Consider the following 14289-nt stretch of genomic DNA (forward strand, 5'->3'; position numbering starts at 1 on the left):
AGAATGTCCAGTGAATGTTTTTAGGAGTGTGTATTGTTAATCATTTTTTCTTGCAGACCATTGATAAGCTGCTTGTTTTCACAAAACTTATGTAATTCTCTCAAGACAGGTTGCGAGAAAGCTCAGGAGTATGAGACTATTTTGTTGGTGTATGAAACGTATGCAAGTTCAACCTTTGATTTCTTGAATGCATGTTTACAGTATGCAAATAGAACAGCATCGCAGATCTTTTTCAATGCTGTTCTTGAAATGCTTGATTTGAGGTTTTTGAATTATTTTACATTTTCTATTTATTTTTTATTGACAGGGACTGGGAGCAGACAGCAAAAATCTCTATCCTTTTCTACTTCCAGTTATTCAGCTAAGTACAGATGTTTCTCAGCCTCCACATGTCTATCTTCTGGAAGACGGTTTAGAGTTGTGGTAAGAATGTTCTGTATCAGTTTCTAATTTTTAAAATGTTATTTTGGATCCCCAGAAGGAAAAAAAAAAAGGATGTAAAAAAAAGCTTTCATTGTATTAAGTATTTATACATTCTTGTTATTGTACCTTGACATCATCTGTATCATACCTTTTCTCAGAAGAGATGAGGTTAGGAAGTTAATAAAAGAAACACAATTAAAAATAACTGAGTAGGTAATCCATTTTCAGGTAGTTGATAGTAAGATACAGATCTATTGTGATAATGAACAGCAAAACAAAAAGTCTAGACTCACTACAATGTGCATGCTAAACTAACAATTTGACGTGCTTGACTTCAGGAGCACAGTGACCCAATGATTCTCAGAGCTGGTTGCTGGAAGAGATGGCAAGTTTACAAGGATAAAATGTAGAAGTTATCTTCAAGATCTCAAGCTATTTGGTGACTGAACATAAAACAAGAAGTGGCACTGTGGCCAGTTTGCCATGAGCCCAATTTGTTTGTTTCTGGTGCAGCTGACACTCTAGGAGGAGGAAGCTGTTACCTGGACCAAATTCAGCACATCTTTCCTGCAGAACAGGAATATATTGAGTTTGTCTTGAAATAGTGAGGGATTCCTTTGATCTAAATTGTAGGTGGGCATTTGAATTACAAATATTTAACATAGAAATTATCTGTTCTATATGCAGCAAAACTAAGATTTATAATGCTCTTTTAATGGTGGTGGGGCAGCAAGTCGAAGTGCAAGACCTTCACAAAATTTAAGACGGGCCTTTTTAATGTATCGGTTCAGAACTTCCGTGAAAGTGCAAGACCTTCACAAAATTTAAGACAGGGGCCTTTTTAATGTATCGGTTCAGAACTTCCGTGTCTTCTTTACAATACTGATCTTGGGGTTGTTATTCTGATGCCTGTGCAGAGGAATGATATTTTAAGATGTCCGAGAGCATCAGAAGAATCTTGATGGAGCTGGCTGGAAGAGATAGTTGAGACTCTAATGGCTTCTTGAACCAAGAGCAGGAGAACAGATAAGATACTTTACATAATCAGAAATGTTACTTAAATGCAGTAATCCCATACCAAAGATCTAGGAATGAACTAGAAGCTGTTGCTCTGGCTTTAAGTATGAGTTTAATTCATAACTACTGTTTTCAAATCTCAGGAATTTTAAATTGATACAAATGCTGAGCATATAGTTATGCTTTTATGAATGTTAATCAATGCATCATTTCAGACCTCAAAAAGAGGGGGGAAAAAAAAAGTAAAGGTTTGAGCTGGTTGCCACCACAGCTGCTTCTTTGAGATATAGAGCACGACACGTGTTGTCCTTACACCATGAGTATTCCTCTGTACCCACCTTCTCTGAGTTCCCACTCCCACTGTTCTCACTGCTTACATTTTGGAGGTTACATTGTCTTTATAAAAAGACAGCAGCATGTCTTTCTTTTCCTGCCTGAGCAAGACCCACGCCTATACTGATGGGTGTGTTTTAAGGACTACTGCTGCACTTGAAATATGCTTCAAATACTTGTTACACATTATTTAAAGATCATATAGATGGTTACTAGAAGTTACAGTGTTTTACATCTGTCAAAATGATTGCTCAATGTTATTCATAGATCATCTAAAATATTTTGCTTAATCTATTCTTAGGTTAGTAACATTGGAGAATAGTCCATGTCTTACACCTGAGCTCCTGAGAGTATTTCAGAACATGTCTGCACTTCTTGGTAAGTCTTTTACTAATAAAATTTCTGTTGTTTTTTTTTCTACTGCTTGTGTTGTTCATGCATTAAGTAATGCTGCTGTGGCTACCAGAATTAAAGGGACTTGCAAAATTGTAACTATTAAAAAATGAAGAACAGGTTTTTATTGTTTGACTTTCCCATCTTTTTTAATATTTATTATCTACTTACCCTAGTCCTCTTTTTAATAAATTGAAGCTGCTTTGTGCCCAAAAGATAAGACAAATTTCAGTTTATCATTTCAGAGGTTTTTTTAAGAAGTTCCTGAAATTTAACACCAAATGTGCTGAGTTTTAGTGTTATTGATTATATGGAATACTTGCCTGTTCTGCTTACAACCAGAATGATGATTTCTAGTCTGAAGAATTGAAGTTTCTATTTTTAGCTTTTCAATTATTCAGTTAATAACTATGTAGGATGTTTTCAAACTACCTAAATATGTCTCTAAGTATATCGGTCAAGCACCACTGAAATTAAAAGCAGTAGTTTTGCCTGAGTTCTTGACAAAATATAAACTTATTAATGAGGATGAATATTCAGTTCTTAAGAAGTACTGATATTGGGGGTGCTTTTGCTTTATAATTAGAGGGGGTATAAAAATTTTGTGGTTTAATTTTGTTATGTAAATATGGTTTTGTTTAATGAAATCTTTAGCTTGCTTTTGTAGGTTGTGGAGCTAATATAGCAAATGGATTAGTTTTTTAGAAGAATGTGTTTATAAAATTACAGAAGTTAGTTTTTAATTGATTGTTGTTTTCAGCATTTCATATTTTATTCCAACTAAAGGTCAGTAGAAAGTTACATCATGGTGGGTAGATGCAAGATGAACCTTCTGTTATTTCTCTGTGTATACTAGACCTCTAACGGCAAAACTGTTCAGGAAAGTAGTGTTTTGTTGTGGTTTTAGTAATAAACTCCAGAGCTACTGGAGTTAGGTTCCAGTAGCTGCCGAATACTTAGGTTCTTAGTATTCTAAGTATACATAGGTTCTGTAGCTGCCGAATACTTACTATTTGTCTTCATTCATATCTACACACCTACCCTTCGTCCTTCTTGTTCTGTGTTAGTAGTAGATAGTACCTGCTACGGGAAGCTTGCACTATACAAATGGTTGTGATTTTTGTAGTTGTGTCACACTGCTGATCTGCTTGAGTTAAATTCAGAAATACTCTGCATTTGTGGCTTGTTTACGTTTGCTACCGCTATTTTCTCCCCACCCTGTCCTCACTAGTCCTCATGCGATACTTTCCAGAGTAGAGATGAGTATGAATGGCATACTGTTCTAACAAAAGGTGGAGGTGTTCAGGAATATTCTACACTTGTAACAGTTTCCTTATTTTATGAATGAATCCTGGAGAATTGTGATGCTGTCCTTTGGAAAAAATATATCCTCAAGAGAATGTTCCTTGTTGTGAAAAATGAAAGCTGTTGTATGATGCTGGTAGAGCAAGTAGTACAGTTAAGCTAGGTAGGTTTTCCTGAAGATGAGGCTTCAAACACACTTATCAAATTGGTTTTTTATCAGTGATGGGGGTGAGTGGCAAAAACACAGCAGCTGATGTGTAATCATAGACTGATTTCCTCATATAGACTTCTGGTACGACTTTACTTCCTGAACATTTTTCTGAGTAACTTGTTTTCTGAGTGTCATGTCAGTCAAAATTTTTGATTACTGTAGGCCAAAATGGTGCTGCACGTTTTGCCAGAAAGTGGAAACCATTCTAGTATGCTCTTTGCCTGCAATTCCCTTCTGTTTACCCTCCTGTTTCAGAAGAATCTAGCTGGACAGCCTCCACACGACATAGCCATGGCACTGTGATGTTGAAACAGAGCTTGAATCTTGGATTAGTGCTAACCTTAATTTAAAACTTGGTAGTTATAGAAACAGAAACAATACTGCCATCCAGTATCCCTCAGGCAGCTACTTCATTCAGTATACTTGAAAAGGGGATACTTCACTTAAATCCAGTGCAACAACACAGTTTAAGCTGCTACCCCTTGCAGAAGAAAGTATATTGATCAATGATGATCAACTGTGCAAGTTAGTTAAATAACTGTTCAGTCTTAGTTTCTCCAGCATACAAGAGGCAGTATTCTCCTGAAACTTCCAGCACTTAAGAACAAACACTTCCTATCCTTCTCACCACAGTGACATAGCTGTCAGGACAAGGTGTTTTAACAGGGAAGTGTGCTGTTTTCAGTTGGACAAATGCAGAAGTCCATTCAAATTTTGAGATCCTCAAATTTAAAGTTTCAAAATTGCAAAGTCTTGTGTGCCTTAACTGTCTGAGATGAAACAAAACAGAAAATGTCCTGAGGCTGGTTCTCAATTTAGTCTTAAGTTATCATAGTGGAAGCCAAAGGGCAGATCTTATGAAGGGATGTTCTGAGTAGACGACTGCCTTGCTTATGTCTTTTGAAGCAGGGTGGAGAACTAGCAACAAGGTGCTCCAGAAAATGATTTTGTTGAAAATGCAGTGTAAGGAATATTAACCTCCTGAACTTTAGTTTCTGAATTTATTCTTACTGACTGCAATTATTCTAATATACAGGTAATGTAACTACTTTTCTGGTGTGTTTAACTGCTCCGTCAGCATTTAAGTCCTTCAGAAAAAGTGTCCTATTAAAGGTCAACATGATTGAACTAGAAGAGCTGGAAGGGAAGGAGAAAAGTTCATAAATGAGATTTTTGGATGTTGGAGGTATATAGCAGACCCTGTCCGGCTGAAGAGGAGGATACAGATGTGACAAGAAGTGATCAAACTAGAGAGGGAGAGAAGACGTTTTATCTTCTTCACGGCCAGATAATAGCATTTTTGAGTCTTGCATAAATGTTACTTCTTAGAGGTATTCATATACAGTAATAGGGGACAAACTTCTGTGGGAATTGAACCGTGTACAATAGGCTGGATTGTGTATTATTCCGGTTATTGGTTATTCATGGTGTTGTAGCTTTTGCTTTGCGTTAATTGCCTTTGTGGGCAAGGTCCTGTGGGACTTGATTGTGATTGTACACAGTATTTTTTCAGAAGGTGTGCAGTTATAGATTGCCAGTTCTGACTCAGGACCCTTAAGAGCTCTTTTAGTAAATAGTGTTTCCCATTGGATCTGGAAGTTTATCTTAACCATCAAAGAACAAAACTTAATTTATGATTTCTGTGTTATAACAGTATGTTTTCTTCAGCAAAGTGATATAAAACTGAATGAGATACACTGTGCGCAAATTATGTCTGATAGTTTTTGAAGTGTGCTTTGGATATCGCTTAATAGAAAGGTTTGCTGTGGTTTTTCTTCCTGTTGGTGAATCCATGTTTAGATGACTGCAAATGAATGTATCATCTGTTGCACCATTTTTTTAAAGTGCTCTTAAGATGCTTGCTAAGACTGTGTACTGCAGAAGCACTTGCTTGTCTGTCATTGCTTCCTGGCCCATCAGTAACACCTTAGAAACCTGAACTTTGAAGGCCTCTGCTGTCTCCTCTTGTGCTTTCTCTGCCAGAGCTGATTGTCTTACTGACAAGAATATACCTTCAGTGTTCTTTGACTTTCATTCCTAACTTAAATTCACAGCCTAGAGAAGTAATTGCTTGCCATTGTTTCTCCTGCATCTTTTAGGAGATTTCTTTAAAACATGCATATCTGTTGGCAAGCAATTCAAATGTGTGATGCATAAAAAAATGGTTTGAGATTTACTGGATGATTTTTTTTTTTTAGTGATTTATTCATTCATTCTAGGTTTTTCATTATTTGAATGTGCCTTTGTCATGGCCATGTCACGTATGTCAGCATAGGTATATGTCAGTGCAGTGACATCTCTTTAATTTTTAACAGTCAAATAAAAGGGAAAAAATGTAGAAATGTTTTTGATTTTTCTTTTTTAAGTAGTCTGAAAGTAATATGTATATTGTAAGTATGTTCCTTTCCAGATATATTTGTCCTTCTGAAAAGAGCTTTTCATATCCATTTCAGGATACTACTGCTGTTGGAACTGGATGTCAGAGGAGTTGTACAAATCAATTAGATTTGCCTTTTAAAGTAATCAATGCTATCCTTAAATCTTAGATACAGGAGTAGAATGTTGCATTTCATATGAAGGCTTGATTTCACTTGCTTAACTGTCCTTCCTTCAAAGGCTGTGGTGGTATCACTGATGTGCAATAATCGTTCACAGCATAGTTGTCATATTTGGTTTTCATATCAGCACTGCTGCTAATGTTTAAATTCTGTTGAAATATAATTGCCCTATAGAGGGGTTGCAGAAATTCTTTAATCCATCTCTTGGTGCAGCAGATTGCATAATGTGAAATGGAGGAATACATTAATTCTCTGAGGATGGATGCATTTCTGCACTGAGACTGCTTAAAATGACAGCTGAATGATACGATTTCAGGTTGGGAGTATGGTCAAAGTCAAGACATACCTGTTTCAAGAAGCATCAATTTTAATGTGCCTGTGCTGTCCTTGTAAAGGTAATGGCAAAAAGCAGGTTACTGGAACTGGAATAATTCCTCTGATCCCCAACAAAACCCAGAGGAGAGCATTAATTAATTCAGAAAAAGATATGTTTGATTCAGTAAAATCTGGCAAGAGAATTGATGCATAATTGATTTTTAAATGCAATCAGTTGAAGATGATATCTTTCTAGAAAAATGCTTTTGCTAAACATTGAGCTTTATGCACAGATAAGTGACTGAAATTCTGTCGTTTCCATGACACCTGTCTTATCTGTTTTTTCCTTCTGGCCTGAAATAACTTCTTGCAATGTTGCTATTTGTATGTTATTACCTTTGCATCAGTTAACACAGAATTACAGAATGGAAAGTTACGGAAAGCTTGGTAGCACTTCATGTTCATATGACCATTTCTTTAAAATTTGTCTACTGCATCAGTGTCTGAAACTTAAAATATGGTTGTATCCAGTAAGAACAAAAAACCTGCAGACCTCTACGGAGAATGCAGTAACTTCAAGAAATGTGTAATATTAGTAAGATGCTGCTAAAGCTAATTTATAGAGCTGTTGTAATCTTTGATGAGGATATTGGATAGATAGGTGAAAAATCATCTCTTTTCAAGTCAAGATATGTAAATATTCAAATTAAGTGATAACAAGACATGACCTGTCCAAGCACTGAGATATGAAAGTAGTCATGCATTCAAAGCTGTCCAATGGCCATGTCAGATAACAGGAGCATTAATGTTCTTTCTAATGGGAGGCAAAAGAAGAGAAACTGCTAAAACTCCCCAGCACTTTTCAGATGTTATAATAGAAAACCAGCCATAGTTTCTGTCATGTGATATTTTTTGTGGAAGTTTTTCAAGCATCACTGGGTGTAAGCCACACTTTCATACAGGCTGCATTTGTGTAAGCCATGGAAGACATACCAGGACTTAGCCAGCTGCTGGTGTTAGTTTAATCTGGTAAGGAATTTTATTTAAAACTTAAATAAAAGTATTTTCCTATTGGCTCTTCATTGTGATTTTATTGGAATATCAATTAAAGGTGGTGGAACAGACGTCCACTTACTTTACCAAGAATAGTCTGTCTCCCAAGATTTTAAGAAAATGTAGCAAGCCCTGTGAGGTTTTTTGGTCTTCTGTTTTGTTTTCAGACAATGAGGGCTGTTGGCTTTCTGCTCTAGTATCAACCTCCATGTGAAACTTTGAAACCTTTTGTTTTGCTACAAATTGTTTATAGATGTTCTTGGGTGATTTTTTTTTAAAAACAGTCTTACAGGTACTGCCTGAGGACATGTCTGTTTTCTCTCTTCAAACTGCTGCTGTATATCATCTCCTGTGTGTATCTGTCTCTTAAATGGATATGCTTTCCTTACTGAAATACTCAAGGTGCGGCCTAAAGCTCAGTGTGTTTCAGTCCAAAAGCTCAATGCCATTTGATGTGGCACCTGGGTCAGAAGAGCAGAACTGCAATCTTTACTTCACCCTTTCTACTCAGCATTTACTGACTCTAATGTGAGAGAGAGAATTTATCAGTAATTGCAGGTCTCTTAAGTACATTCATTTGTTCCGTCTTTAATACCTTCTTAGCCCACTATCACATCCAAAAATTGACGACTTTTTTTTTTTTTTTTTTAATTAGCATTGGCTTTTGAGGTCATAGGTTTTCTTGTGCTTCCATTTGAGAACATGAGAGCTGTTCTCATCCCTCTTTTGTTATTGTGCCTGACAGGGAGACAGAACCTGAATGGTACTGAATCTAAGATAACTATTTTCTGTTTGTAGGCATCTGGCACTTAAAAGCTGTGTGAGGAAAAAGACTTTTAGAAGTGAATCATTTTAGTTGTACTTCAGTTTGGTGGTAAGGTTCTGAATTGTGATGTCTTTTTTTTCCAGAGCTGAGTTCAGAAAACCTCAAAAATTGCTTTAAGATCATCAATGCTTATATTTTCTTATCATCATCTGAATTTTTACAGGTATGTTACCAACATATGAAGATTCATATTAGTGCCTTAGTTCCCTACTGGCAAACTATTTTTTCTCTCATGTTGGAAAACATCGTACACACAAACGTTTATACTTTCATTCATTTATGTGTATACAAGAATATTGTTCTAATGTTAGCTCTTTATGGCACATGGTGGACACTCAGATCAGATTTGAGAAAGATTATTATTTAGAATTAATGTTTTGTGGATTTAGTACTTTGGTACCTGAAAAGGTCCTATGCGAGGTAGTAATAGTTGCTCTAATTACCCTACCAGGTTAAAATTATGATCATATTTTCTAGCAAGAATTCAACTAGAGATATTATGCCTTGTTCTCACACCTTCTTCATTAGAAAATTCATTGAGAATGATTGTTTAAAAAACCTGCAATGTTAAAAAAAAACAAAATTCTTAGATTAGATTTTAATTAGTTCAGGAAAGACGAGCATTTTAGCAAATATGATTTTTGAAGAGAAGCTGGGTCTTTGGACATATGTAATCCCTAATGTGTCGAGTTTTGAAATATATACATAGATATAAAACATGTTTGCATAATACCTTCTTTTTCATTTAATTTCAGATGTATGCTGCTGACTTATGCCGGTCATTTTGCGAACTTTTGAAGGACATAACTACTGAAGGTCAAGTTCAAGTTTTAAAGGTAGAAGTGTAATAAAAATAATACCCAGATATTCAGCTCTCTACATCCGTTATTCTTGTTAGTGTTTGTCAGATTAGAGTAATATTTTCAAGTATGATGAATGTGGAATATGTAGAAGAAAACAGCTTATTTAGCTGACACTGGAGTCAGTGGTGTTTTAAACTACGTATTTAAAGTGTGTGCATGTGCACAGAAGTGCATATATACACACGTGTATTTTTTAAAAAATACTACTTTTTCCAAGAGGGGGTTAGTATAGCCTTAAATAGAGCACCCTAAAAGATAATCACCTAACACACTGTTCCCATACACTCTCTGCAATGCTTTCATGACTTTATGTGATTCTGTAGTTTGAGTCTTCTTTGTGTAGATGGATTTAGATTAAGAGTCCCTGATACCTTGGGGATTGGATTATTTTCTAGATTACTAGAGAAATGTGGTTAGCGAGGGCTTGGATCTTCATGAAAATAGTTTGTTCTACAGCCTGGCAATTCTGTTGCTGTTCTACAGCACAATTAAACAGCCATATGAGCAGTCACTGCATTGTGAAGATAATGCTATGTACAGAAAATCTTGAGAGCATTGAGTTGCAAAACTAGGATTGTGTTTGGGTCAAAGTAACTTGATTTAATCTTTGGCTATCAATGGACTCATGGAAGTTGTAGAAAGCTAATCAAACTTTTTTATTTCTAATTGAATTTTAGAATGGAGAAAAGTACCACAGTGTAACATGAAAGATACTTCTAATTACACTTCTAATTACAAAATAAAAGGGCAAAATCAATCTAATTAATGAGTTTTAAGAGTTGTCCTAATTCAGTTTTCAGCTCCGTTCAGAATTCAGAAAAAAAATGCATTATTTGGACGAAAATGCAACATTAAGAAATTATTCAATCCTAAAGTCAAAATCATACTTGTATGTTAATAATCTACGTTCATTTTGAGTGTTTCTAATCAAAATGTGCAAAGGTAATTATTTAACTGCTATATCTAGCCATCCAAATCTGAGTTTCGTCTGTACCCTGTCAACCAGTATTGATCCCTTTGCTAATACAAAAAAAAAAAAATTATATCTACTATTTTTTTAATATTAGTTTTCCTTTTCAGTATTCAATACTAATAAGAAAAATGACCATAGAGTTCAGTTTCTGTAACTGCACATTTGAAAAACTGGCAAGATAAGGGTTAAGTAATAAGTCTGCATACGTATGTGTATTATTATAAAAACTGTTTAGGTGATTTTATGATTAAATAAGCACCAAATGATCAAGATTCACTTGGTGCTTTTTTTTCTGCATTTCTGTATGACCATTAGAACCTAACAGGTCTAGAGCCAAGCTTTTCCGATCTTTATTGAATGTTGGATGTATGTGCTCTCTATCACATTCCTTTGTGCACCGTACTTACATTTCTACCATTATATAGTGTTTAAACAGTCTCTGCTTTTGGCATAAGTTGCTATTGTAATGGCAACAACTGCTGAAATAGAGTTGCTAGAGGTTTTTCAAAGTACTAAAAAAGCTATTTTCGCACAAGCTTCAAATGGTATTGTGAAAGAGTTGTTATGAAATTCAGAAACTTTTGGAATATTAAGCATGATACTTGAAATGTGCCTTTTGAAGAACTTCAGGAAATAAAGTTGGAGTATGCACTGAAAGATAGTTGAGTAGTAACTGTAGTGTATTACTACTTATGTTTCCAGTGCTGCACTAACAGGGAACTCTGTGTTGCTTATAAAAACTTGGAGTTGAATCCAGTTCATTATAAATGCAATGGAGGAAAAAAATTAGATCCCACCTACTTCTTTGGTGGGTTGCACAACTGCTTGCAGAATCCCAGGACAGAAGACAACAGGATAAGTTGATAGTCCTCCGCGTTTGTAGTCCCTGCTGTGAGGAGCTTAAGGACTCTAGTTCTGTGATTTAAAAAGTCAATTCCTCTCTATCAATACTATTATTTAGAGTCTATAGTTGGGCAAATGTTTGATGCAGCAGCTTTTAATCAGATCTCTAAAATGGAATGATGCTGCTAATACAGTATCATTTATCCTCCTGGCTCCCAGTGTGGCCTTGCGTTAGCCACAAGGTTTGTCCGGTATACTTTGAACACCTTCCTAGTATGCCTACTTGCTTCCAGAGGGATAACTGAGCTGTAATCCATGTAAGAATTTTTACAAAAAGGAAAATGTTTTGTCAGATGTCACTATGCTGACTTGTTATAAAACGAATAAGTTCCTGACAAACTCTCTAAGACTCAATTTGGAGTTTTAGAAAGCAGGTATTCTTTATTGCAGCACTGGACACACAGGGGATCACTCCACCTAGTGTGCGTGCCAAATCACTTAACCATAGAAGTTATATACAGTTAGAGTATACATATTCATTACATTTCCCATAATTCATTAACATATGCAAAAGTCTCAGTCTTCACGCATGCTTAGTTTTAGCTCCTGGCTTAATTAGCGCAATTCTCACTAGCACCATCCTCTTATCGATTCTACTCAAGATACAAGGTTGGCCTCCTTATCTAGAATACTAAGTTTCAAGGCCTTTTTATCTACTATGTGTCAGGTCGGCCTGTTCACAAGGTGTTCCTAACCATCTGCCTCATTTCAACCAAAGAACTGTAAATCTCTTCATTGTTCCTTCGTATTTGACGTATTTAATCCCTATCAGTTAAATAAAAAACCCTTAAGATAAATATTGGGAACAGAAACACTCAGGAGTGCTCTCTGAAATATTTTCCTGCAAACAGCTTTGGCTGGATTGAAAATAGACATTAGAGCAGTAAATAAATGGATAAGGTTGAAAAACACTAATTTGGACTGATAAGATGATTTATCGCAAGATTGCTGAGGCTTGATGTGACTTGATTTTCTAATTATTCGAGATAGACAATAAAAGGTTTGAAAAGACTGTACAAGGAGCAAATGAGTTAGCCAAAACTTTCAGTACCCAGAAAAGGTGAGTGGGAGAAAAGTTATGTTCACCTCCATATAACAGTATATTAAAGGTCTACAAAATTGAGAGGCCTTGAAAAGGGTCAACTGCTTAACATCTCTCTCAAGGCAAGAAATAGAAGGCATCAAATGAAGCTAGTAGGAACAAGGTTCAAAAAGAAAAAAAGATTTAGGGGAGACCAGACGAGAGCACAGAAGAGTAGTTCCTTGTGAAAGTCCCTCTGAGCTGAAAGTAGGTGGAGATTGAGAAGAGTGTTTAAAGGGAAGTACCTTTATGGCATCTTTATACGCTTATACACATCAGTGTATAGTTGTGTGTGGTCTCTGTCCTTACTACCCGTAGGAGTGAACAGGTATCAGCCCATTATTCTCACAGCCTCTTCCCCGCTCCATCTTGGTACAAGGGGAGAGCCCAAACAGCTGGGCGAAAGAAAGCCTGAAGAACGTAAGAAGAAAAAATTACTTCAGGGAACAGCTCATGGGGGGGGAAAAAGCTGAGAAGCAAAGGGTAAAGAATGTAAAAAATGGGAACCAGAGCAGGGTACCAAGAATAGCACATCTGAGAGCACTTGTGGTTACTTGATCACCTCCAAAGAGGTGGTAGGTCCTAATCAATGGTTCCTCAAAAAAGTGAGAGGACAAAGGTTTGGAAATAAGCCTTAAACTGCTGGTACTCATCCTGCCAACCCACCTCATCAAGCTGCTTTTCCTGGAGCCTTATCAAGGTCTTTTCCTTCCAGCCCACCTCATCAGCTTTGCCAGGGCCGGGAGGATGAGGAAGTGCTTGGCTAGGGGGGTTTCACCTGGCATGTCAGTTTTCATCAGGTCTGTTACGCAGGTCAGGTTTGCAGAGTAGTTCACTAGAATATACTTTCAGCAGTCCTGGGGTTTGCTGGTATTTAATGGTAAACATCCTACCAGGACTTTATATGTAGACCAGTATATGTAGTTTTAAAGCTTCAGTTAAGATTTTTAAATGTACTTTACTAATTGTCTAATTTGCTTTTGTTCTTAAGGTTGTGGAAAATGTCCTAAAAGTAAACCCTGTTTTGGGTCCTCAAATGTTTCAACCCCTTCTGCCATCAATATTCAGGGGGATTATAGATGGGGAGGTAAGAGTTACTCTTTACTACTGTTCCTTTTGAACAGGAAAGTACCTTCCATTATCTGACCAAGTTTTCTCATATTGATGTTGTGTTTTCTCTTGTTTTAAGAGCATCTGATAGATCTTTGACAGCTATTTTAAAAGTCTGTAGAAGTAACGTAGTAGTGCAAGAGTTAAAGCAACATATCCATCACTTATTTTAATAAAATAACACAAATTTTATTCTGCTGTTCCTTCACTATTAACACTGATGAGGTGCTATGACTCTATGCTTAGTTAGATCCTTTGTAGGGGTTGGAGTTTTTTGTTGGGTTTTTTAAAGACACTTACACTACTCCTTTTTAAGTGTATTTGCACTAGAGAAAAACAAACTGGACAAGGAGAAGATTGACTTGACCTTCTTTTTCTAATTGACATATCTAATATGAAGACCTGAAGGATGTGAGAATGCTTTGTGTGAGATAGAAGAGGCTTTAACATTTTGCTCACTTAGATGTTTTAAGTTCTCCTTTTTCTCTCTTCGCCTTCAACAAATTTCCATGTTGGATAAAAAGGAGTAAAATCCAGTATGCTTTAACTATGTTGAACCTTGCAGTACTAGCAGGAGAAAAAAAAAACTTTAATCAGCAGAATCCGTGGGTGGAATTCTCTATGCTTTTGATTCTTTTTGTCAAAACCTTTGCTGTTTTCACAATTGAAGACTTTCAGATATCAGTATTTGGCTCCCATTACTATTGCGTTAAATGAGATTTAACCAAGATTTCCAAGATTAATCCAAGTAGTATTACTTATCAATGTACCTTTTGCTGTACAGAACACAAAAAAGACTGTTTGTTTGAACAGTTGACAGCTTAAGAAGACACAAAACTGGAGAGTGGATTATTAAAATTTTTTCTGATTTAAGACTGTAATAAATCATTGCTCCCTGTTCAGAAAGGTATTAATCTGGGTTAAC

At 36.1% G+C, this 14289-nt stretch overlaps 1 protein-coding gene across 1 annotated transcript in view; it reads left to right on the forward strand.

Annotated features, from left to right (window-relative positions):
• Window positions 1-307: 307 nt before the first annotated feature.
• The window catches only part of LOC104074986 (importin-11-like), a gene marked incomplete at its 5' end in the record, with an annotated part of 48228 nt that continues 34246 nt past the window's right edge, over window positions 308-14289 (forward strand). Inside the window, 5 exons of the mRNA XM_009575308.1 lie at window positions 308-423; window positions 2075-2151; window positions 8518-8597; window positions 9190-9270; window positions 13246-13341. Coding sequence (XP_009573603.1) covers window positions 308-423; window positions 2075-2151; window positions 8518-8597; window positions 9190-9270; window positions 13246-13341 — 450 coding nt within the window. The remainder of the gene's footprint in view (window positions 424-2074; window positions 2152-8517; window positions 8598-9189; window positions 9271-13245; window positions 13342-14289) is intronic.

The sequence above is a fragment of the Fulmarus glacialis genome, unplaced genomic scaffold (genome assembly GCF_000690835.1).
Source record: "Fulmarus glacialis isolate BGI_N327 unplaced genomic scaffold, ASM69083v1 scaffold22403, whole genome shotgun sequence".
In the NCBI taxonomy this organism is placed as follows: Eukaryota; Metazoa; Chordata; class Aves; order Procellariiformes; family Procellariidae; genus Fulmarus; species Fulmarus glacialis.